A 26,484-nucleotide genomic window follows, 5' to 3' on the forward strand; every position below is an offset into this window, starting at 1 on the left:
AATCTGGGGAGACATCACTGGAGGGGTAGGACATAAACTGAACAAGGCCTTGGGAAGCCAACATCACCCGACCCTTCTTCATAATGAATTTTTCTGTTTGCATGTATTTTTGCCTCCCAAACATGCCTGATCTAACTTTTTTATTTTTATTTTTGGCGGGGGGCGGGGGGGGCTTCTGTTCTTTGAACTTGAACATTTCCAAGAGCTGTAAGATTTAGGAGCTGTGATGAGTGTTACCTGAGAACACTGGCCATAGAGAAACAGGATTTGGGCCAGGAAGTCTTGATTAAGCCTGGTGAGAAGCTGCTCCTTGGGAGCATGGAGGGCCACAGCTCCATAGATCACGATGACATCAGTTTTGGTCAGTTTCTTTTTCCCAGAAAAAATATACTGCCGACCAGAAAATGGAGACATTTGATTAAAAAAAAAATTACCTAAGGAGTTTCTTTTTCTCTCATTTTTTTCCCTCCTCTAATCCTGTGGATCACTTTCAGGGCTAAGAGACTGGATCGAGATGATTAAAGTGAGTCTAAAACTGATGTACTCTTGCTTGTACAAATGTAAAGAGGCAGGACTATCATGGGACTCTCAGGCCGTGGTAGAGGTAACTGAGAGAGGCTTTTTCCATTCAGGGGAAGCAGAGCACACATAATGGGAGTTATGCTGGAGGCCTGGGGAGCTGGTAGCAGGACAAATGCAGGACCTTCCAAGCAAGCACGAGTGACAGGAAAGTGAAGTAGACGTGTTACTTAGCTGACTGTCCGGCAGGGCCTGGGCTTACGTAATTTGGGGGTAGAATAAGGACCTGGGGATAGGAGTTGGGATAATATGGAAAAAGGATATTCACTGAGAAACCAGTATTGTTTTCCCTTGCAGTGACCAAAAGCTTTGGCCATGAATAGTGTATTTACCTTACATCGATTCATGAAAAACTTTTCCTGATCCTGGAATGTTTTAAGAACTTTTAAAACAATGTCCAAGTGGTTCTCGGCACAGTATCCTAAAATAGATGTTATTCCCTGAAATCAGAAAAGGTGTGAGATTTTGAGGTCAATCAGCCATTCATTCAACAGGTACGTGTTGAGTACCCGCCCATCATGTGGCAGACACTTTTCCGGTTTTTAGGGATACAGTGGTGAACAGAATACACCAAACTCTGTCCCAGTGGATATAGACCTGAGAGGAAGGACGGAGATGCAAAGAGGAACTGAGCGAACACATAGATTCAGTAAAATGTAAATATATAGTATTTCAGGTGGTGGAAAGTGCTACAGAAATAAGAAAAGCTGGAAAATGGCTAGTGAGGGTTGGGGGATGTTTGCAATGTAAACAGGGTAGTTGGAGAGGTGCTCCTGAACAGGGTGGCATCAAGGAAAACCCTGAAATAAGTAAGAGGGTGAGTTACTGAACTACCTGAGAAGGAGAGATTCAAACAGAAAGTAAGTGCAAATGTCCTGAGGACCACTGAAGAGGGCAGAGTAAACAATCATGGAGGAAATCTGTGTAAGATAGGGAAGATGGGATTTTATTCTAGGAGGTCTTTTTAGGTGACCCTCAATGATTTCAAGATTTTGGAGTTGTAACTTTAGATGGAAAGCCAATAGAGGTTTGAGCTGACTGATTTTTTAAAATGTATTTATTCTTTTTTCTTTTTAAATTTAAAATTTTTTTAAATTAAAAATAATTAGTGCATATATTCATACTAGGTACAATACATTTTGATACATATATACTTTGTGGAATGATAAAATCAGGCTAATTTAAAGTCTATTTTTTAGATATTTTGAAATATGCAATACATTTTTACTAACTATGTTGACGGACATTTTTAAAGGATCACTTTGTGGCTGAAATGTTCTTACATTTTGAACAGCGAATTTCTCGAGAGCTGAGAGCTCCTGTATGGCACTCTATGGTTGTATTCCCCTCTGCTCATGCTGGCTTCTCCCCATGTCTCCAGTCCAAGGCTGATTTCACCATAGTGCATGAATCCTGCGGTCTCATCCTACTGCGACGTGTTCATGAATGCTGTTATATTTCATTTTGTTACTTAACCCCACTTGACTTACAATGAGAACCCATAGGTTAGACTGTTGCCAACAAGAGCTCAAATAGCTGTTCTTGGCCTCAGATGCTAGGCCACACAGCTCCCAGCAGAAGGTGCTGGGAACCCTTTGAAGTCCTGGGGACTGACTTCCCTTTGTCCCTTGGTCATAGACTAAGATATAAACCTCTCTATCTCTGATCTTATTTGTGCTCTCACCCCACAATGCTCATTTTTTTTAAAACATAGAAAATATATAAGTAAAACAGATTATTTGCCTTTTTATTGACAATAATGTGCTATAATAGAAGGAATATGAGTTTTAAGTTAAAGAAGCTCAGATTAATATTCCTGGTCTTCCTTATGAGATGGTGTGACTTTGTGAAAGTTGACTACCCTGCTCATAATACTTTTGTATCTTTAAATTGCAGTAATGCAATTTTTTTTTACTGACTAAAAAACATCCATTCTGTATTAGTTTTTAGAAGTAAGCTATAAAAACTGTTGTATGAGATGATCCAACTTTCATAGAATCTCATGTGTAAGACGTACACAAACTCATGGAAGATACCACCAAAATATTAACAGTGGCTATATTCAGGAGGTAGGTTTTACTTAATATATCTTTCTATATTGTTTAAATATGGTATACCAGGATGCATTATTTTTATAATAAAAAGAATAAACCTATTTACATTTTTGAAAAATAAAAACATAATCTTTAGAAAAAAATTGAAGCAATGATATTTGTATTATATAATATTTATGAGTGCTTAATCAGGTAACAAAAGAATGGTGGATATTGACCATTTTGCCCCATTGTCTTGATATCTGATCACTTTTATTTTGGTTATATCCACATGTATGAATGTTCATGGAGAGCAGAGGATTTTTTTATGAATAGTTTTTTTAAAAATTTTGTTTATTTATTTATTTTTTAAAAAAATGTTGTGCTGGGGATTGAACCCAGTGCCTCATGAATACTAGGCAAGCACTCTACCACTGATCCACAACCCCAACCCTATAAATAATTTTTAAAAAATTTTAATTAATGGGCTCAGTGGTAGAGTGCTTGCCTAGCATGCATGAGGCACTGGGTTTGATTCTCAGCACCACATAAATGTAAAATAAAGATATTGTGTCCATCTAAAACTTAAGAATAAATATTAAAATTTTTTTTTTAAATTAGTGTCTTGTAGATGTACATGATGGTGACACTCACTGTTGTATATTTGTATATGTACATAGGAAAGTTAGGTCAGATTCATTCCAATGTTCTTTCCTTATCCCACCCCTACTTACTCCTCTTCAATCCCTTTCATCTACTCTACCCATCTTCTATTTTTTTATGACTGGCCCCCCCATATTCTGGATAGGCTTCTGCATATAAGAGAAAACATTTGACCTTTGACTTTTTGGGACTGGCTTATTTCACTTAGCATGATAGTCTCCAGTTTCAACCATTTACCAGCAAGTAACATAATGCTGTTCTTCTTTATGGCTGAGTAATATTCTGTTATATCTATCTATCTATCTATCTATCTATCTATCTATCTCACATTTTCTTTCTTCATTCATCTGTTGAAGGGTACTTAGGTTGGTTCCATAACTTAGCTATTTAGAATTGAGCTGCTATAAACATTGATGTGGCTGCATTACCATAATATGTTGATTTTAAGTCCTTTGGATACATTCCAAAGAGTGGGATAACTAGGTTAAATGGTGTTCCATTTTTATTTTCTTCAGGAATCTTCATACGGCTTTCTAGAGTGGTGATACTAATTTGTAGTCCCACAAACTATGTATGAGTATACCTTTTCCCCAACATCCTCACCAATATTTATTGTTTATTTTTGATAATTGCCATTCTGAAGTGAGATGAAATCTCAGTGTAGTTTTAATTTGCATTGCCCTGGTTGCTAGATATATTGAACATTTTCTCATATATTTGTTGATCCTTTTTATTTCCTCTTTTGAGAAATGTCAATTTAGTTCTTTTGCTTACTTATGGACTGGTTTAAATTGGTTTTTTTGTGTTAAGTTTTTTGAGTTCTTTTTATATTCTGGATATTAATGCTCTGAGGAGCAGGTGGCAAAGATTTTCTCCTGTTCTATAGGCTCTCTCTTCATGGTCTTGATTATTTCCTTTGCTGTGAAGAAACTTTGAATTTGATGTAACCCCTCCTGTTGATTTCCGATTTTATTTCTTGTGCTGTAGGAGTCTTGTTGAGGAAGTCATCTCCTGTGCTGACATGTTGGAGTGTTAAGTCTATATTTTCTTATAGCAGTTGCAGGATTTCTGCCCCAATTCCTAGGTCTTTGATCTACTTTGAGTTGGATCAAAGGCAAGATATAGGGGTTAAATTTAATTCTACTACATATGGATTTTCAGTTTTCCCAGCACCATTTGTTTAAGAAGGCTATATTTTTTCCAGTGTATGTTATTGGCACCTTTGTCTAGTATGAAGTAACTATGTTTATTTGGGTTTGTGTCTGTCTGCTGTTCTATTCCATTGGTTTTCATGCCTGTTTTCGTGCCAGTACCATGTTCTTTTTGTTACTATAGCTCTGTAGTTACTTTGAGATCTGGTATTGTGATGCCTCCTGCTTTATTCTCCTTGATAAAAATTGCTTTGGCTATTCCTGAGACTCTTTTCCAAATGAATTTCAGAATTGCACTTTCTAGTTCTGAGAAGAATGTCATTAGAGTTTTGATGGGAATTGCACTGAATCTGTATAGTGCTTTTGGTAGTATGGCCAGTTTGATAGTATTAACTCTGCCTATCCAAAAACATTTATTTTTTTGGCAGATTCATCATTGGAGTATAGGAATGTGATTAATTCATGGGTGTTGATCTTGTATTCTGCTACTTTGCTGAATTCATTTATGAGTTCTATCTTTTGGTGGAGTTTTTTGATTTTCTAAATATATGATCATGTTGTCAGCATACAGAAATAATTTGAATACTCAGTGTTTTTTTTTTTTTTCCTCTTCCAACTCATCTTCCTAACTTCTTGTCTCTTTCCCCAACTTTTAAGATTCTGTGATATTCTTATTTTTGGCAAAACCCAAGCCCTGAATTAACTGACTCTCCTGTTTCCCCAGCACCTAGTCTGCTGGTGTGACTGGAATACAAACAACAGCTCTGAGAAAGGTGGTGGAATTTTCTGGTTTCAACCCCATCCGATCTCCCACATTAACACAAAATACCCCAACTTCTCAGTCAAGTTTTTCTCCCCAGTTCCTTCAAAATGCAATTCCAATCTCAAAATTTCCCTTCACTCACAACTTCTCACTGAAGCACCGTATCTGAATATGAACTTTGAGTTAGGTTCTGTTTCCAACTTATATCGGAGGAACTTGAGTCATACAGAGAGTACGTTGCACAGCCAAGATTTGAATTATTTATTCCCATGCCGGAATTGGAGCTCTGCCATTATGTTATAGACAGGGTCATGCTTAGGAGATTAAAAGACAGTTGGGTGCTAGAAGAAAACATAGGTTCAACACTCCAACATATTGGTGCAGCCACTGACTTCTTCAACAAGACCCGTCCCTAAAGCTCATGAAATTAAACCAAGAATAAACAAATGGGATGATATCAAATGGAAAACTTCTTCATAGTAAGAGAAGATTAAGAGCATGAAGAGAGAATTTATAGAATGAGAGAAAATCTTTGCCAGCTAGTCCTGTGACAGAATTAATATCCAGAATATATAAAGAACTCAAAAACCTCTGCATGGAAAAAAAATGTAACTCAATAAGTGGGCAAAAGAACTGAACAGATGCTTTTCAAAAGAAGAAACACAAATGACCAACAAATATATAAAAAAAGTTCAACTTCCCCAACAATCAGGGAAATGCAAATAAAAAAAATACACTGAGACGAGGTAACTGCATTCAAAATGTCAATAATCAAGAATACAAATAATAATAAATGCTGGCAAGGATGTGGGAGAAAAAGTACACTTATACATTGTTGGTGGACTGCGAATTAGTACCATCACTCTGGAAAGCAGTATGGAGATTCCTCAAGACACTTGGAATAGAACCACCATATGACCTAGTTTATGACCTAGTTCTGTCCCTCCTTGGAATTTACCCAAAAGAACTAAAATCATGATATTATAGTGATACAGCCACATCACTGTTTATAGCAGCACAATTCACAGTCGCCAAGTTATGGAACCAGACTAGGTGCCCTTTGGCAGATGAATGAATTAAGAAAATGTGGTCTATATACAATGGAGTTTAACTCAGCCATAAAGAAGAATGAAATTATGGCATTTGCCAGTAAATAGATGAAAATGGAGAAACTCATGCTATGTGAAACAAGCCAGATTCAGGAAATTAAGGGTTGAACATTTTCTTTTATATGCAGAAGCTAGAGCAAAATAAAGGAAGAAAGCATTGGGAGTGGGTATTAGACATTATAAGAATAGAGGGAAGATCAGTGGAGTAGAAGAAGGTGACTGAGGGGGAGGGAAGAGAAACAGAAAAGCAGAGGAAATGCAGAACGATTTGACAAAATTATGCTATATGCATGCATACATATACCACAGTGAATTCCACCTTAATGTTTATCTATAAAATACCAATTAAAAATCAATAGATAAATAAATAGAAGATCAATTGAGTGGAGGAAGGGGAATGGGGTAGAGAAGTGGGGAGAAAAGGAGGAGGCACTGGGGACTGAAATGGAGCAAGTTAAATTTCATGCCTTTATAATTATGTCAAGACGGACCCAACTAGTATGTAAAACTATAATGAACTAATAAAAGTGTAAAAAAAGGGAAGAAAAATGTGGTGATTTTATTTTTTTAAAAAGGTCAGTTGGGCTTAGTGAGATTGAGAAACTCATGTGTTAACACTTTATTCACCCAATGTCATTTTCTAAGCAACTTGAGCGAGGGAGACTCAAGAAGGAACTTGAAATTAAGTCAACAGTGTATCTGAGAAACTCAAACGGATGCCACAATGTGTCTTGTAAAGTTTGTGCAATGCTCTGACCTTAAATGAGAGCCTTATTGCATGCTTACATCTAAAAGAACTCTTTGTTTTCTACAGTTAAAGCAGAGCTAAAAAGGGCAACTGAGATGGGGGAAAAGGTGTTAGAAATTGTGCCAGAGCAATAAACGATAACACTATCTTACAAGGAAAAAAGAAATAATGGTAATAAGGAGGCAGTTTCAAAAGTTCATTAAAGTATAGTGGTTTCTCCTAATGAATGTGGGAGAAAGGACCCCAGACATCTCATAATTGCTGATAGGAGATATCATACAACACATGACAAGATTTTATACTAGTGCTCTCTGTTAGCCTGGGGAGTTTTTTGTTTGCTTGTTTTTCATACAATCCTCTCCTTCTCCACAGGTACATATGTTCCCTAGCCGAAACTAGGTAGGGAGTAAGTAAAAGTACTGAGTAAAAGCTCTCTGGGTTACACTCACATTCTCTCTAGATTGAAAACCAATGGTCATAAGCTTACTGTCAAATTGTGAATACAAGGATTTCAAAGGTCATGACCGTGCTCTAAATTATGAAGCCAACATCAAAATATATCAAAGATGCTCTTGTTCAGTAAGGACGTCTGAAGCTCAGTTTTCAATATTCCTACAAACGTGGCTAAAAAAATGAAGTATTAATAATTACACTGGGAAACTTCATTTTTCAAAAAAAAAATTCTGTTGGATTATTTGAAGTATTTCTGGATAATTCTGGTTAAGGCATATCACCAGAGCTGTACCAGGTTTTCTAGATAGGATTAGCAGTCATCCCCAAAAGAAGAAATCAGGATTAGCAGTCATCCCCAAAAGAAGAAATCGAAAGCAAAAGCAAGGGGTCCCACCTGTCTCTGGTCCCCCAGTTGGCTGGGAGCAATCAAAAAGTCCTTAATCTGTGAGCTTACAAAGTCCGTATCTTGGCAGGATGCTAAGGTGGTCCCCAAGGCTTTCCAAAGAAATTTCTGAAAAACAAAAGGAGAACAACAGGAGTGTAAAGGTTAGAAAGCCAGGTTGATGAAAAGTGGAAGGAATGGAAATTGTCATCCAAAGGAAAGAAACTGGGGAGACTTAACCACTGCTTAACAGTCATGCACCTCACATGCTATCTCTTCTTGAAGGTGTTTCTTTGCCCCAGGTCTGTCTTCCACTGATGCTCTTCTGATTACTCTACACCTTGGGCACCACCATTATAATGCCTTTCACTCTCTATTAGAATTTTTAAAATATTCTTCTTTGGTTCTGTGCTCAAATTTGGGTTCTTGGCAACCAAGTGTCTTATGCATTATTTCCAATGTACAATTCCTGGTAATAAAAGAGCATTTCACATATGCTCATTGGATAAACATGTTCAATGAAAAAAGGCTTATTTCAAAATTGGCTTTGATTTGTTTTCTAAGTTTCAAATAACTTATGGCTACATCACATCAAATGAGCATCTCTTTGTGTAGAATCTCCATCTTGTCAAGTGCAGGAGAGAAAACTGGCCAGTTGCTGGTATACTTCAAGGACTTTGCAAGACTTGCAGGATTATAGCTATCATGGTCATCATTAATCAGAGGGGAATCTATAGAACAGGGAGAAAGGTTGGTAGAAACAGGTGGAGGGAAATTAATGCGTTCAGTAGAAACTGTGTAGACCAGTCTGATTTGGGACAAGAGGGGGCATAGCTATTAAAAACAGGTGGAACTGTTGTTGCACTCTCAACTACCAGATGAGAATCTGTTTAGGTACCACCCACTTCGTTCCTGGGTATCCAGGAAAAAGGCTCTCCTGTGATAATAGAATTAGAATGAGGAAAACTGTGTACAACACAGAAGTAAACAACCGACAAGGGCAAACTTTCTTGTTTGTTTTTTTTTGATACTGAGGATTTAACCCAGGGGTGCTTTACCACTGAGCTACACCCCCAGCCATTTTTATTTCATTTTTTTTCCCTTTGAGACAGGGCTTTGCTAAGTTGCTGAGACTGGCCTCAAACTTGTGATCCTCCTTTCTCAGCCTCCCAAGTCACTGGAATTACAGGTGTGTGCCATTGCGCCCTACTAGGGGCAAAGTTTTTAGGGTCTATTTAACTTCATCTTGCGGGAAGGACTGGAAAGAACCTGGGAAAGTCTTGTGCTGTGGAAAAACACTGACACGATGTAGAGAAAAGTTGCTTCTCTGCTGGTTTTGGCCAAATGTATAATATATTCCCATACTGGAATTTAGAGATAAGTCTAAAAATATCAGGAACCCAGCATTGGAAGAAAAGGTGGTAGACTTCAAAAACAGCTACAATGTTTCTGCTCTACCTCTATCCATGCCATGTCTTTTTACTATGGGTGTTGCAACCCCTCATGAAAGGATTTTGTTTTCCTGATCCTTGTGTTAATCTTGTGTTTTACCAACAGAATGTGACAAAAATGATTGTGCCACTCCTGAACCTATATCTCAAGAGACTCTGCAAAGTTTGTTGTCACCCCCATGAAGGCCCAGCCTCACCTGGCCTGCTGGACAATGAGACCACAGGAACAGAATCAACTGTCCTAATTGAGACCAGCACCTGCCAGGCAACCTCCTTGAGCCTAATTAAGATTAGAAGACCGCCCAGCTGAGCCTTGCCTAGACCCTCTCAAATTTTTCACCAACAAAATTGTGAACTGAATGGGTGGCTGTTATTTTAAGCCACTAAGAGTAGCTTCTTATACAGCAAAAGCTAACTGGTACACTCTTACTTTACTCTTGTTCAGCATAGGGCTGAAGGCTATGTAGACATCTCATTGCTAAAATTGCTCTGCCCACCTGTACCACCATTATTCTGGAGTAATCTTACAGTAATCTTGTAAGTCTGGAAACTACTGGAAGAATGTATGACCTTAGGTGCACAGGGCAAATCTGTAACAAGAAGATGGAACATTGCTTACAAAATCTTTTTAATGTATCTGCAGGCTTGGTAGACCAATTTGGAGAATCAATACTCTGTACCAAATCAGAGAGTTGATCAGTGAGGGGAATTTCAAAAATCACATAGGAGAGTTGAAGGTTAATAATGAATAATTTGTAGGAAAAATACTTATTATTGGAACTGAAGAATTTTAAGAAATGTTTTTTCGGGAAAATAAAATTATGACTGATTTAGCATAATAATGACCATGATCAGCTTTTATATTAAGCACACCCTTACCTGTTCCAGGCACTTTACCAGGAACTTTCTATATGTTATCTACTGAATCCTCATGACACTACAACCCTCAGAGGTGGGGGCTGTTCCTATTTTAAAGATGAGTATGCTGAGGATCCAGAGAAATAAAACAGTTTCTCATGGGCTACATGAGGAGCAAGAAGCAGACACTGGATATGATCTGCACTTAAAATGGAAGGATGCCAATAAAGAAGAAGGACATTATGTCATTGGCAGGAAAATGATTGCAACTGGAGAACATCTTGCTAAGTGAAATAAGCCAGACTGAGAAAGTCAAGGGTCAAATGTTTTCTCTCACATGTGAACGCTATAAAGAAAAAATAGATCTTATGATAATGAAGGGTTAACAGTAAAGGAAAAGAAGGGAGAGGCAAGAGAAGAGAGAGGGGGGAAGTAATGGGGAATAAAATTGATCAAATGATATTATGTGCATGTATAAATATATTACAATGAATCCCACTATTATGCATAATTATAATGCATCAATATATTTTTTTAAAAAATAGAATGGAAGGCTACAAGATGGAGGGTTACATAGAGGTCATTGGAGACATAGGGATGGAAAAACTGTCTTTTGAGCATTTTCTTACCTCTAAGCTTTTGTTAGTGTAGTGGATCATTTTTGGCAGCAAACCCCACAAGACTGGCATAATGGAAACCAGTACCTAAACTGACATGAAGCCACCAATGTGGTAGAGACTGCCACTCTTTTTTCCCTTCTAGAAGAGTACCCTTGACTCTTAGGCACATATCTATCTTGTCCCAGTCTTCCTTGCAGATAGGTGTGACCCTGTGAGCACATTTCAGCCAAAATTGAGGTGAAGAGAGGTAAATGGCCTTAAAAGGAGGGAACTACTTTTTCTAATCATTCCTCCCTCATTTTGATTGCAGTAAAAACAAGATGGAGCTTGAGAAGCATTTTGGACCATAAGGTACCTGCTTAGGTCCCTCAGCTGAAACACCAACCTTCTCAATGGAGGTGTTGCTGTAACTGTCCATTTGCTGATTGAAATCCTGACTCAACTGGATGGTCCAGGCCGTGTTGTTGATTTTCCATAAAGATTCTTTGAGCAGCTGTTGTTGGAAGTGGAAGTGAGAGATGAGCGTGATGGTTTTATGTGCTTTGTTGGTACTTTTTTGTTGCCTTATCTTTTAAAAGAATAAAGGTGTATTAAATGGGACCTTTTCCTATAAAATAACTGGTGACTTGAGAACTTTTCCTCTTTATTTAAAAAAGCATTTTCTGATATGTTCTGAATTCTCTTTAAGAACAAAATACACAAAATATGAAAATAACTCTACGTTAGTGCCTTCCTTATTTTTCCCTTCAACAAAAACTTCTGAATGACTCAAAGTAGAAACTAACCCAATGTGAAATTTAAGTTGAAGCTAACGTTTTTCAAATTTTGATAGACTTGGAAAAACTTCCTTTTGTCAATGTGAGATTGGCTTATTATATATCAAAAATTTAAAAAAATCCATGAGAGAGATCTTTAGAATAAGAAATTAAATGCACTTAATAACCAATTAAATGTACAGGCACATCTCTGCCAACTTCCCCAGTGGTAAAGTAAATACTTCTGGATTCACCAATTGTTTGAGCCAGGGTTATATTCGGTCCTCTGAACCCTTGATATTTCATTCAACAACACATAAAAAGACATTTTTTTTTGTTTTTGTTTTTGTCTTTTTGGAGGACAAAATCCATGAAATTTCTAAAATGTATGATTTCTCCTATATTTTTCCACTTCAAGGTTAGAAAAAGACACAATGTCAAAGCCAGTGAAAATGCTTATATGCATTATTTTTTAATAGGAGAGCATCCAATGGGTTCCTTAAAAGAAAGAAATTAAACAGACTTAGAAGATGAGGGGAAGAAGGCACAGGCACACAGTTTTGGAAAAAGAAGACTAGACCTATACTGAAGATAAGAGGAAGACAATGAACTGCTATGAAGGCTTCCTAACAGAGAAAGAAAATTTCTTTTGTTGTTAATCTAGTTGTTAAAAGGAGTAGATGTAACTTTATCCTATGTTAATATATAATATACCACAGTGGATCTAAGCATCAGGTACATCCACAAGAAATTAATTTAAAAAATGCTATGGTTAAATGGCAGAAGATTAGTAGAGGAAAAGGAACAGAAGATGGGAGAGGGAAGGAAAAGGGGAGGTACGGGGGGGGGGCTTGTTGAGAGCCACAGCCGAAGGGGCCACAGCCGAAGGGGCCCCAGCAAACTTCCAGCTGCCAGCAAACTTCCAGCTGCCGGCTGATGATTGGCTCACAGAGGAACTGGAACAAGACATATTCCATGTTTTCACAATTACGTCAAAATGGATTCTACTGTCATGTCTAACTAAAAAGAATGAATATAAAAAGAGGGGTAGCTACAGTTTATTTCCTCATTCATCTTTAACAATTCACCTAGAAGCCACCCTTACCTGAAGCAGCATGAGTTCCCACAGCACACTAGCATTGTTTCCTAGAAATAAAAATTGAAGCAATAACTGCAAACAAACTTGTCTCAAATTCTCCCCCACCAGGCCCCCAGTTGATGCTAGAACTCCATTTCAGGCTTTCTTCCTGCTCTGTGATGAAATTTACTATTTTTGCAACTTTAAAGTACTTGTTAGGTGAAGAGTGCGTATTTAATCCCTTAAACAAATCTAGGGGTTTTTTTTTGTTTTCTAATTTCAGCAGTAATTACTGAAATCACCGTATTTTGATACTCGAATGTGAATGAATAATGACTTTTTAGAAGAATATCAAAACAGAGTTTGTCTAGATATAAGAAAAAGGTCAGAGCAAAAGTAAGCCTTCCTGCAAAGCGTGTGCCCCACCAGGTCCTCTCACAGTATGAGCATTGGTAGAGAAATAAAACACGAGGAATTAAGGAAAAATACATAGATTGTTGTCTAACTTGCAATGCCAAGCTCAGAGTTGTAGCCTAAAATGAGCAACAACAGTTTCACACAGAGAAATGGTGCACCATTTTTTTGTGTTCCCATCTCCTTAGTAAAGACGCTATCCAAGTACCTTCCAGAGGCTTCAGGAGCTCAGGTACTAGTGTTTTCCATAAGTCTACCAATTTGGGGTGAATTATCTCAGGCAGTATCTTCAAAAGTCCTATTGCACCAGCTCCACGTAACGAACCTAGACTGGCAAGCACAGATATTACCTGAAGGATGAAAGAGATAAGTATTCATCAATTTTAGAGGTATTTAAAAGGTTCACCTACCTTTTCCTTTTTTTTTGTTCCAGATTCCCTTGATTCCTAAATTGGATAGTCACTTAACAAATCATCACAGTCCTTACTTATTCTACAGCAAAGATAATATTTAGACAATCCTCCCATTTTTCCCCCTGATGATAATAAAGATGAAAAAAATACATGGAAGCCACACACACACACACACACACACACACACACACACAAATAAATAAATAAAAAGGAAGAAGAAAAGATAAATGGAAAGAATCAATACTCAGATCTATCTATTTATTAAGTAAATGAATGCATATGGAAACATGCTTGAGTAAATGATACATATGTGGCCAAAAAGATAGAAGGGAAGTCCATACAAATGGTGTGGGATTTGTTTGATGGTACTTCTGGATGAGATTCAGTCTATGAGTATTATAAAGTCATAAAGTTTGAAAAACATTTCAAAGTGAGGAAACAATCTTGCCAGTAGTTGCATATACCACATGTCTTTAGTATAGTAGAAATTTTGTTACTGAGATCATGTTAGTGGTTTTTTTTTTTTTTTTTTTTTTGAGTATGTATGTAATTTGTTGTTGGGAAAGTGTCTCACTATGTTTGCCAAGGCTGGCTTTGAGCTTGCGATCCATCTTCCTGCCTCAACTTCAAGAATAGCTGAAATTATAGGTATGTACCACCATGCCCAATGTTTACGCAATTTTTATTAGCATTGTATTTTGAACTGAATTATCCACAGCAACTGAAATTCGTCTTTTTAACTCACTTACCAGAAGTCTGGCCAGTAGCTGCTGTGGTGAAGGAAGGTTCACTAGAAAGAGAAAGCAATTTTCAATCATCACTGTAGGGGCCAGAGAAATTCAGACTGGGGTTGGGTGGAAGATCAGAGCACAGAAGACTTTCTGGAAATGAGTCTCTCCTAATAGCAAAACTTGGCTTTGTTTCTGAATGTACGAACCAGCTCCTGTAGAGAGGACGAGTGCCGATGACTCCTTCATATTATACTTCTTCCTCTCTTCTGCCATGATCAGAATTCGGATGATGTTGAACAGGTAGTCCAGGGTTCCTGTGTATTCTTCAGGCACCACAAAAGTCAGGATTCTTGGCCATAGGACCTGTGGAACACACAGGGCAAGATGAAAGGATCACTTATTCTTTTCTATGACTTCTTCCTAAGCCTCACTGAGGTCTCCTTCTGATTCAGAAACTTTCATTGGTTAAAATCTTGTGGTTCAGGACAGGTCAAAATGAAATAAGTTAGGTAAAATCCCTTTTATTTTCAGGTGCTAGTTGTAGTCAGTGTTGCTCAATGGTTCTTCCTGGAATTTGGGGCAGGACAATTCCTCATTGTCAGGGATGGTTGCAGGCCACCACAGGAAGTCTAATGTCCCAGGGTCCCCTTCACCAAGTTCCTGTCATCAGTGTGACAACTGAAAATGCCCCACATATTTCCCCAGGCTGCTCCAACTAAGAACCACTGGGAGAGGATAGGATATTCTTAGTGTTTCAGGCTCTCATCTTTCTGCTTTGAAGGTCTAGAATTGCTATAGTTTGTATAAATACTGTGTTTCATGCCCCATTCCCCTACCCAGGAAATCTCTCTTGTCATAATGGAGACCTTGGTGTCAACTTGGACTCTTCTTTCTTCCTTGTCGTCTGCATTTTATCACCAAGTTGTCATTTTCATTGTAAAATCTTTCATGCCCTTCTATGTTTCATTCCTACTGTTACAATGCTGCCACAGTTCCAATTCCTACAGTTACAATGCTGTGAGTTGTGGCTGGTCTGTCACAAAGTCTCTTTGCTTAGACTACCTGTATCTTGGTCCATTAGTTTCCTACAACTATTATTTGCAGTGCTTAGGCTTTTGATTAAAATTTTCATTGGTTTGTTAAACAAAACACAAGGTAGGAGTTTGGCTTTCCAGGACCTTTAGAGTCTGGGACAGCCTTTATTTGTGGAGTCAAAAGTTTCAATCTTAGGATGCATTAGAAATATTGGAATGGATTTGATTGCAGACTCATGGGCCCCATGTTCAGATATACTGATTCAGCACATCTGGCATGTGGCCAGGATCTGCATTTTAAATGAATGTCCCAGATAACTCAAACCACACACCAACATACATGGAGCCTATGATCCACTTAAATTGGGTGGTCTGTTAATTGTCTCCTTGGATGGGCTATGTACTTCTGGCTATGAAAATCTTTTCTCAGGCTATTTTGCTTAAGGAAAATGTAGATTCCAAGACTCCCCCCCCTAGGTGCAGATTAATTAGGTATTTGGTAAGGCTTCAGCATGGGTGACTTAACATCTTCCCAGATGAATCAGGAAAGTTTAGTGTCTATTGCATCATAGCTCCCATTCACTACTTAATACTATTTCTAGGTAGGTTCGGAGAGAAGAGAATATATATGCGCTTATAAAACTGTGCTGTACTATTCAGATATATGTAGCTATTATTAGTTACCTTAATTATTAAATTGATTTATTCAACTTCTGATTTTTGAGGAAACTCTATGTGCTGAACATAACAAGGTACATCCTCTAGTCAAAGCATCAAAAAGCTGATGACACAAACCCCTGTCTTTCATCCTGAGAGGGCAGAGCTTTGGGCGGGTGGTTGAAGTAACTGTAGCTATTGACGAAGGAACACTTACCTGGGGCATTCCAAAGGCAAGTGGATCCAGGTTTTTAAGGACCTTGAGACTTGTTTCTTGAACAGATTTCTCCCCAATTTCTTCCTCGTGGGAATTAGATTTCACTGTTTTTTCCTTTAATAAAGATGAAACAGGTGACAATAAGCCCTAATGTTGGTCCTTCTAACCTTAAGTAGATGTGTTTTCAGTTTCTGGAATGGGGATGTTGTCACTCAAGGAGCTCTGGATCCTGGTGATATTGTCTCCAACATCTAATCCCTATTTGAAAGGGCCCCTTGGAGGAATGGGTTGGAAAATACACCCCTGGATAAAATAGAAAAGTAAAAATTGTGAGGATCTTTGAGCAGAGGATATCCGCACCCCCAATCAGTTCTTTTTCATTTTCTCTGGGGCAAAAATTTTTAAAGCACTGCTTCCTAGTGGAGTAGATTGCAATTTAAGTTGTGATTTATTCCTAAAATTGCTGATATATCTCAATTTTTTTTTTGTACCAGGGATTGAACTCAGGAGCACTTAACCACTGAGCCACATTCCCAGCCTTTTTTATTTTTTTATTTTGAGGCAGGGTCTTGCTAAGTTGCTTAGGGCCTTGTTAAGTTGCTGAGGCTGGCTTTGAACTTGTGATTCTCCTGCCTCAGTTTCCAGAGACACTGGGATAACAGGTGTATGCCACTTTGCCTTGACTTACACACAATTTTCTTCTACAGAAAGTTGAGCCCTGTTGTTATGGTCTGAATGGTTGCGTTTCCCCAAAATTCATGTGTTGAAATCTTAATGCTCATGGTGATGGTATTAGGAGGAGTGGCACTTGGAAGGTGATTAGGTCATGAGGGCAGAGGCTTTGTGTTTGAAATTGATGGTCATGTGAAAGGAATCTTGGTGGGGTAGGTGGCTGTCCTATGTGTGGACATAGGGATAAGGCACCGTCTGTGAAGAAGCAAGCCCTCACCAGACATTGAATCTTGGATTTCTCATCATGCAGAACTGTGAGGAATAAAGGTTCACAAGCCACACAGTCTATGTAATTTTTGCATTAGCTGACCAAATGGACTAAAACATTAGTGCATTTAGTATCAGTGTCTCTTGTTTTCTTAAAAACAGTCCACTCTCTCTGTGCCTCTCCACACCAACCCCATTCTCAAAATTAAGGATGCTGGTTGTCTCCTCAGAGAAAACTGTGATTTAACCTCCCTTTTACTTGTTGACAGGAGTGAAAGGGAGCTGAGAATCCAGTGGCCGATAAAAATTACCAAAAAATCACAATGAAATATAACTTTGAAATCAGTTATTTAATAGAGCCCAGTAATTTTTTTAAATCCCAGGTTTCAGTGTGACACTCAAAACTGAAGACCCCTCATACCAGTTTCTTGTTAGACTTTGCAAACTGGGAGAAGACATAATCAATCAAGGGCCATCCTTCCCGGGCTTCAATGTAGCACTTATCACACATGGTTTGGATGAGAAGAAGGGTGGATTTCCTCACCTAGAGTAGGAACAAGGCAATAGCAATACTTTAGTATGTTTAGAAGAATGGAGATGTACCTAATCATATAACCATTGTGAGTCATTCAAAGGTGGGAACCTTTTCAAAAGAGAATATAAAATGAGCTATATTTACAATAAATAAATGGAGTAGGAAACAATCTACAGAGTCACTGGAAATGCTCTCTTCAACCTAAATATTTTTCCCCAGATCCCAAAGACATATCCTTTATTGTAAAATGTTGGAAACTTGGGGCTGAAACACTGCCTCACTTTAAATATACTCAATGAGAGGGAACTGGGACCAAACACAGAGCAGGCCCAGCGGCCTGCTGAGGGGCAGAGCCGCCCCCCACCCCCCTCGCCTGCCAGGTAGGGGAAGGGTGACCACCGACAGAAAAGGCCCAGTGGCCCAGGGCGGGACAGAGCTTCCAATCACTCCTGCAAGGTAGGCGGGCCTGCGACCCACCGGCAGAAGAGGAGCAGCCGCCTGCTGAGAGGCTGAGCCGCCCCCTCCCCCTGCGCCGGCATAGTAGAGGGAACTGGGACCAAACACAGAGCAGGCCCAGCGGCCTGCTGAGGGGCAGAGCCGCCCCCCACCCCCCTCGCCTGCCAGGTAGGGGAAGGGTGACCACCGACAGAAAAGGCCCAGTGGCCCGCGGCGGGACAGAGCTTCCAATCACTCCTGCAAGGTAGGCGGGCCTGCGACCCACCGGCAGAAGAGGAGCAGTCGCCTGCTGAGAGGCTGAGCCGCCCCCTCCCCCTGCGCCGGCATAGTAGAGGGAACTGGGACCAAACACAGAGCAGGCCCAGCGGCCTGCTGAGGGGCAGAGCCGCCCCCCACCCCCCTCGCCTGCCAGGTAGGGGAAGGGTGACCACCGACAGAAAAGGCCCAGTGGCCCACGGCGGGACAGAGCTTCCAATCACTCCTGCAAGGTAGGCGGGCCTGCGACCCACCGGCAGAAGAGGAGCAGCCGCCTGCTGAGAGGCTGAGCCGCCCCCTCCCCCTGCGCCGGCATAGTAGAGGGAACTGGGACCAAACACAGAGCAGGCCCAGCGGCCTGCTGAGGGGCAGAGCCGCCCCCCACCCCCCTCGCCTGCCAGGTAGGGGAAGGGTGACCACCGACAGAAAAGGCCCAGTGGCCCGCAGCGGGACAGAGCTTCCAATCACTCCTGCAAGGTAGGCGGGCCTGCGACCCACCGGCAGAAGAGGAGCAGTCGCCTGCTGAGAGGCTGAGCCGCCCCCTCCCCCTGCGCCGGCATAGTAGAGGGAACTGGGACCAAACACAGAGCAGGCCCAGCGGCCTGCTGAGGGGCAGAGCCGCCCCCCACCCCCCTCGCCTGCCAGGTAGGGGAAGGGTGACCACCGACAGAAAAGGCCCAGTGGCCCGCGGCGGGACAGAGCTTCCAATCACTCCTGCAAGGTAGGCGGGCCTGCGACCCACCGGCAGAAGAGGTGCAGCCGCCTGCTGAGAGGCTGAGCCGCCCCCTCCCCCTGCGCCGGCATAGTAGAGGGAACTGGGACCAAACACAGAGCAGGCCCAGCGGCCTGCTGAGGGGCAGAGCCGCCCCCCACCCCCCTCGCCTGCCAGGTAGGGGAAGGGTGACCACCGACAGAAAAGGCCCAGTGGCCCGCGGCGGGACAGAGCTTCCAATCACTCCTGCAAGGTAGGCGGGCCTGCGACCCACCGGCAGAAGAGGAGCAGCGGCCTGCTGAGAGGCAGAGCCGCCCCCTCCCCCCCGCGCCTGCAAGGTAGTCGGAACTGAGACCACCATCAGAACAGGTCAGACCTGCAACCGAGATACAGAACAGGCCCAGTGGCCTGAGGAAGGGTAGAGCCGCCCCCCCCCCCCCCACGCCTGCAAAGTAGGCGGACCTGCGACCCACTGGCAGTACAGCCCCAGAGGCCTGCAGAGGGGCAGTGCCGCTGCCTGCGCCTGCAAAGTAGGCAGAACTGCGACCACCGACAGAACAAGCCTAGCGGCCCGCAGAGGGACAGAGCCGCCGCCCGCGCCTGCAAGGACGGCGGACCTGCTACCGACTGGCAGAGCAGGCCCAGCGGCCTGCCGGCGTGGTAGGCACATTGCCCCAATTGGCGGAGGGGCAGAGCCGCCGCCCGCGCCTGCGAGGGAGACTTTGCAACTATACAAGACCAATATAAATATATAGGGGGAAAATTCAATAGCACAACAGTTTCACCAAGAAGAAAGGAACGCGAACAGTATGAAGAGACAAGGAAAGAAAGGACCACAAGCATTGCAGGTCAACTCAACTTTAGAAGAGGTAATAGCTGCAGCTGATGGAATGTCAGATAAAGAATTCAGGATATACATGCTTCAGATGATCTGGAGTCTCAAGGAAGACATCAGACAGCAAAATCAGACAATGAAAGATCACTTCAACAATGAATTACATAAACAAATCCAAGAAGCAAAAGATCAACTATACAGGGAAATAGAGGTTATAAAAAACAAACAAACAGAAATCCTAGAAATGCAGGAAGCAATAAGCCAACTTAAAAACTCAATTGAGAATACTACCAGCAGAGTAGAACACTTAGAAGACAGAACATCAGACAATGAAGATAAAGTATTTCAACTTGAAAAGAACATAGACAGCTCAGCAAGACTGTTAAGAAACCATGAGCAGAACATCCAAGAAATATGGGATAACATCAAGAGACCAAATTTAAGAGTCATTGGGATACAGGAAGGAACAGAGTTTCAAACCAAAGGAATGAGCAATCTATTCAATGAAATAATTCGAGAAAACTTCCCAGACTTGAAGAATGAGACAGAACCCCAAATCCTAGAAGCCTACAGGACGCCGAATGTGCAAAATCATAAGAGACCCACACCTAGACACATTATAATGAAGATGCCCAACATACAGAATAAGGAGAGAATTTTAAAAGCTACAAGAGAAAGGAAGCAGATCACATTTAGGGGTAAGCCAATCAGGATAACAGCTGATCTTTCAACACAGACTCTGAAAGCTAGAAGATCCTGGAATAACATATTTCAAACACTGAAAGAAAATGGGTTCCAACCAAGAATTGTGTTTCCAGCGAAATTAAGCTTCAGGATGGAAGATGAAATTAAAACCTTCCACGATAAACAAAAGTTAAAAGAATTTGCAGCTAGAAAACCATCTCTTCAAAACATCCTTGGCAAAACATTACAGGAAGAGGAAATGGAAAATAACAATGAAAACCAACAGTGGGAGGTAGGACACTAAAGGGGGGAAAATAATCAAAGTGGAAAACAAACCATGTTTAGTAACATAAATAAACAAATATGGCTGGAAGAACAACCCATATCTCAATAATAACCCTAAATGTTAATGGCTTAAACTCACCAATCAAGAGACACAGGCTAGTAGAATGGATCACAAAACAAGACCCAACAATATGCTGCCTACAGGAGACGCATTTGATAGGAAACGACATACATAGGCTGAAGGTGAAAGGTTGGGAAAAATCATATCACTCATATGGACTTCGGAAACAAGCAGGAGTATCCATACTCATATCAAATAAAATAGATTTTAAGCCAAAGTTAATCAAAAGGGATAAAGAGGGACACTACATACTGCTCAAGGGAACCATACACCAACAAGACATAACAATCATAAATATATATGCCCCAAACAATGGTGCAGCTATGTTCATCAAACAAACTCTTCTCAAGTTCAAGAGTCTAATAGACCACCATACAATAATCATGGGAGACTTCAACACACCTCTCTCACCACTGGACAGATCCTCCAAACAAAAGTTGAATAAGGAAACTATAGAACTCAATAACACAATTAATAACCTAGACTTAATTGACATATATAGAAATATACCACCCAACATCAAACAGTTACACTTTTTTCTCAGCAGCACATGGATCCTTCTCAAAAATAGATCATATATTATGTCACAGGGAAACTCTTAGACAATACAAAGGAGTAGAGATAATACCATGCATCCTATCTGATCATAATGGAATGGAACTGAAAATCAACGATAAAAGAAGGAAGGAAAAAGAATATATCACTTGGAGAATGAACAATAGGTTACTGAATGATCAATGGGTTATAGAAGACATCAAGGAGGAAATTAAAAAATTCTTAGAGATTAATGAAAACACAGACACAACATATCGGAATCTATGGGACACATTGAAAGCAGTTCTAAGAGGAAAATTCATTGCTTGGAGTTCATTCCTTAAAAAAAGAAAAAACCAACAAATAAATGATCTCATACTTCATCTCAAAATCCTAGAAAAAGAAGAGCAAAACAACAGCAAAAGAAGTAGAAGGCAAGAAATAATTAAAATCAGAGCTGAAATCAATGAAATAGAAACAAAAGAAACAATTGAAAAAATTGAAAAAACTAAAAGTTGGTTCTTTGAAAAAATAAACAAAATCGACAGACCCTTAGCCATGCTAGCGAAGAGAAGAAGAGAGAGAACTCAAATCACTAACATACGGGATGAAAGAGGCAATATCACAACAGACACTTCAGAAATACAGAAGATAATCAAAAATTATTTTGAATCCTTATACTCCAATAAATTAGAAGATAGTGAAGGCATAGATAAATTTCTTAAGTCATATGATCTGCCCAGATTGAGTCAGGAGGATATAGACAACCTAAACAGACCAATATCAATTGAGGAAATAGAAGAAACCACCAAAAGACTACCAACTAAGAAAAGCCCAGGACCGGATGGGTATACAGCAGAGTTTTACAAAACCTTTAAAGAGGAACTAATACCAATACTTTTCAAGCTACTTCGGGAAATAGAAAAAGAGGGAGAACTTCCAAATTCATTCTACGAGGCCAACATCACCCTGATACCTAAACCAGACAAAGACACTTCAAAGAAAGAAAACTACAGACCAATATCTCTAATGAACCTAGATGCAAAAATCCTCAATAAAATTCTGGCCACTCGGATACAAAGGCACATCAAAAAAATTGTGCACCATGATCAAGTAGGATTCATCCCTGGGATGCAAGGCTGGTTCAATATAAGGAAATCAATAAATGTTATTCACCACATCAATAGACTTAAAAATAAGAACCATATGATCATCTCGATAGATGCGGAAAAAGCATTCGACAAAGTACAGCATCCCTTTATGTTCAAAACTCTAGAAAAACTAGGGATAACAGGAACATACCTCAATATTGTAAAAGCAATCTATGCTAAGCCTCAGGCTAGCATCATTCTGAATGGAGAAAAACTGAAGGCATTCCCTCTAAAATCTGGAACAAGACAGGGATGCCCTCTCTCACCACTTCTGTTCAACATAGTTCTCGAAACACTGGCCAGAGCAATTAGACAGACGAAAGAAATTAAAGGCATCAAAATAGGAAAAGAAGAACTTAAATTATCACTATTTGCAGATGACATGATTCTATACCTAGCAGACCCAAAAGGGTCTACAAAGAAACTATTAGAGCTAATAAATGAATTCAGCAAAGTGGCAGGATATAAAATCAACACGCATAAATCAAAGGCATTCCTGTATATCAGCGACAAATCCTCTGAAATGGAAATGAGGACAACCACTCCATTCACAATATCTTCAAAAAAAATAAAATACTTGGGAATCAACCTAACAAAAGAGGTGAAAGACTTATACAATGAAAACTACAGAACCCTAAAGAGAGAAATAGAAGAAGATCTTAGAAGATGGAAAAATATACCCTGTTCATGGATAGGCAGAACTAACATCATCAAAATGGCGATATTACCAAAAGTTCTCTATAGGTTTAATGCAATGCCAATCAAAATCCCAACGGCATTTCTTGTAGAAATAGAGAAAGCAATCATGAAATTCATATGGAAAAATAAAAGACCCAGAATAGCAAAAACAATGCTAAGCAGGAAGTGTGAATCAGGCGGTATAGCGATACCAGACTTCAAACTATATTACAGAGCAATAGTAACAAAAACAGCATGGTACTGGTACCAAAACAGGCGGGTGGACCAATGGTACAGAATAGAGGACACAGAAACCAATCCACAAAACTACAACTATCTTATATTTGATAAAGGGTCTAAAAGCATGCAATAGAGGAAGTATAGCATCTTCAACAAATGGTGCTGGGAAAACTGGAAATCCATATGCAACAAAATGAAACTGAATCCCTTTCTCTCGCCATGCACAAAAGTTAATTCAAAATGGATCAAGGAGCTTGATATCAAATCAGAGACGCGCCGTCTGATAGAAGAAAAAGTTGGCTACGATCTACAGTCGGTGGGGTCGGGCTCCAAATTCCTCAATAGGACACCCATAGCACAAAAGTTAATAACTAGAATCAACAAATGGGACTTACTCAAACTAAAAAGTTTTTTCTCAGCAAAAGATACAATAAGAGAGGTAAATAGAGAGCCTACATCCTGGGAACAAATCTTTACTCCTCACACTTCAGATAGAGCCCTAATATCCAGAGTATACAAAGAGCTCAAAAAATTAGACAATAAGAGAACAAACAACCCAATCAACAAATGGGCCAAGGACCTGAATAGACACTTCTCAGAGGAGGACATACAGTCAATCAACAAGTACATGAAAAAATGCTCACCATCTCTAGCAGTCAGAGAAATGCAAATCAAAACCACCCTAAGATACCATCTCACTCCAGTTAGATTGGCAGCCATTATGAAGTCAAACAACAACAAGTGCTGGCGAGGATGTGGGGAAAAGGGTACACTTGTACATTGCTGGTGGGACTGCAAATTGGTGCAGCCAATTTGGAAAGCAGTATGGAGATTTCTTGGAAAGCTGGGAATGGAGCCACCATTTGACCCAGCTATTCCCCTTCTCGGTCTATTCCCTAAAGACCTAAAAAGAGCATGCTACAGGGACACTGCTACATTGATGTTCATAGCACCACAATTCACAATAGCTAGACTGTGGAACCAACCTAGATGCCCTTCAATGGATGAATGGATAAAAAAATGTGGCATTTATACACAATGGAGTATTACTCTGCATTAAAAAATGACAAAATCATAGAATTTACAGGGAAATGGATGGCATTAGAGCAGATTATGCTAAGTGAAGCTAGCCAATCTCTAAAAAACAAATGTCAAATGTCTTCTTTGATATAAGGAGAGTAACTAAGAACAGAGTAGGGTCGAAGAGCATGAGAAGAAGATTAACATTAAACAGGGATGAGAGGTGGGAGGGAAAGGGAGAGAGAAGGGAAAATGCATGGAAATGGAAGGAGACCCTCAGAGTTATACAAAAGTACATACAAGAGGAAGTGAGGGGAAGGGGAAAAATAATACAAGGGGGACAAACGAATGTCAGTAAAGGGGGCAGAGAGAGAAGAGGGGAGGGGAGGGGAGGGGAGGGGAGGGGAGGGGGGATAGTAGAGGATAGGAAAGACAGCAGAATACAACAGACACTAGTATGGCAATATGTAAATCAATGGATGTGTAACTGATGTGATTCTGCAATCTGTATATGGGGTAAAAATGGGAGCTCATAACCCACTTGAATCAAATTGTGAAATATGATATATCAAGAACTATGTAATGTTTTGAACAGCCAACAATAAAAAAATTAAAAAAAAAAATAAATAAATATACTCAATGAAGAGTATTGTAGATTGAATTACAGGTCCTCAATTGTTTATTCACAATTCTAAAATCCAAAGAACCCTGGAAACTGGAATTTTGTTTTTTAAAATAATTTAGTGGCAAAATCCACATTAATCTCTTTTAAAGCTGTTTGTAGTCTTATGTGTTGTGTGGATATGTGTACATTGTATTGCAGAAATACCCATCGATTTAGATTTGGGGTTGCTATTACAATAATATCTTTCTATAATCTAAAAAATTGTGAATTCTGAAATATATCTAGCCTTTAGAATTAGAGGGAGATATTATAAATTTGCGTTATAATATTTTTAGCAATATTTGGTTTAAATTCATTTATTTGATTGCTTCCCTGGAGGACAGAAACCTGAAGACCCAATCCTTGAGTGAATGGGTAATTTATTGCAGGGTGGGAAGTAAAAACTAATTTTTAACAGAAAAGCAGGGCTGCTTGATGGTCAAAGTATGAAGACACAGAATTACTCTCCATAGTAAAGCAAAAAAGATCCATCTTCTTTTTTTTATTTGCCTAGGGAGCTGGCCTTTGAATGTATCCATACTTTTTTATTCTATTCCAAACTACTTTCATAGTTCTTCTATTGGCTTCATTCATTACTGGAACACATACGCGCGCGCACACACACACACACACATATATAAATATATAAATAAATGTATATGTATACATAATGGAGTGATATATATTTTTGCATGTTCATATTTTACTCCTTTATTATGTATTGCAAAGTTTTTGTTATTTTAAATAACAAAATATCCATTGAAGTCCAAAGCCTTTTAGAAGGTTTTTCTCCTCTTCTTTCTCCCCTTCTGCAAAGAGTTTGTTCTCAAGGTGTAGGTTTCATACAACGACTACAATAACTGCTAATTTTCTTGATTTCTCCTAGCATAAGTTCTATATTTTCTGACTTTACTACTTTAATCAAATAATCAGGAAATATTGAGCAATCTATGGTGTGCAAGACTTGTTCTCAGTGCTCTCTGGATGGAAAAGAGGATATATAAGCTAAGAACAAGATTCAGGGTTTTTTTGGGGGAGGGAGGGGGAAACACATTATCTTTATAATTAACATTTATTTTTAAATATCTGAAGAGCATTGACATAGTGCTGCTCTGGGTGAGAGTCCATTGAAAGGACTCTTAGGGTTTTACCTTCATGGAGTTTATCTTTTTGGGATTGAGTTATTTTAAAAATGAAATTGATCATTGATCTCTTCTTAAAGCAGTCTCACAGTTGATTCTTTAAAAATTAGTGTTATTTCATCTA

At 39.6% G+C, this 26,484-nt stretch overlaps 1 protein-coding gene across 1 annotated transcript in view; it reads right to left on the reverse strand.

Moving 5' to 3' along the window:
• The window catches only part of Mroh2b (maestro heat like repeat family member 2B), a 77,155-nt gene that overhangs the window by 31,236 nt on the left and 19,435 nt on the right, over nucleotides 1–26,484 (reverse strand). Inside the window, exons 12-21 of the mRNA XM_027936221.2 lie at nucleotides 17,470–17,592; nucleotides 16,110–16,223; nucleotides 14,408–14,564; nucleotides 14,220–14,260; nucleotides 13,266–13,407; nucleotides 12,671–12,711; nucleotides 11,196–11,303; nucleotides 7,894–8,010; nucleotides 912–1,019; nucleotides 238–390 (exon numbers count right to left, since the gene is read on the reverse strand). Of these exons, the coding sequence (XP_027792022.2) occupies nucleotides 238–390; nucleotides 912–1,019; nucleotides 7,894–8,010; nucleotides 11,196–11,303; nucleotides 12,671–12,711; nucleotides 13,266–13,407; nucleotides 14,220–14,260; nucleotides 14,408–14,564; nucleotides 16,110–16,223; nucleotides 17,470–17,592 (1,104 nt within the window). The remainder of the gene's footprint in view (nucleotides 1–237; nucleotides 391–911; nucleotides 1,020–7,893; nucleotides 8,011–11,195; nucleotides 11,304–12,670; nucleotides 12,712–13,265; nucleotides 13,408–14,219; nucleotides 14,261–14,407; nucleotides 14,565–16,109; nucleotides 16,224–17,469; nucleotides 17,593–26,484) is intronic.

The sequence above is a fragment of the Marmota flaviventris genome, chromosome 5 (assembly GCF_047511675.1).
Source record: "Marmota flaviventris isolate mMarFla1 chromosome 5, mMarFla1.hap1, whole genome shotgun sequence".
Taxonomy (NCBI): domain Eukaryota; kingdom Metazoa; phylum Chordata; class Mammalia; order Rodentia; family Sciuridae; genus Marmota; species Marmota flaviventris.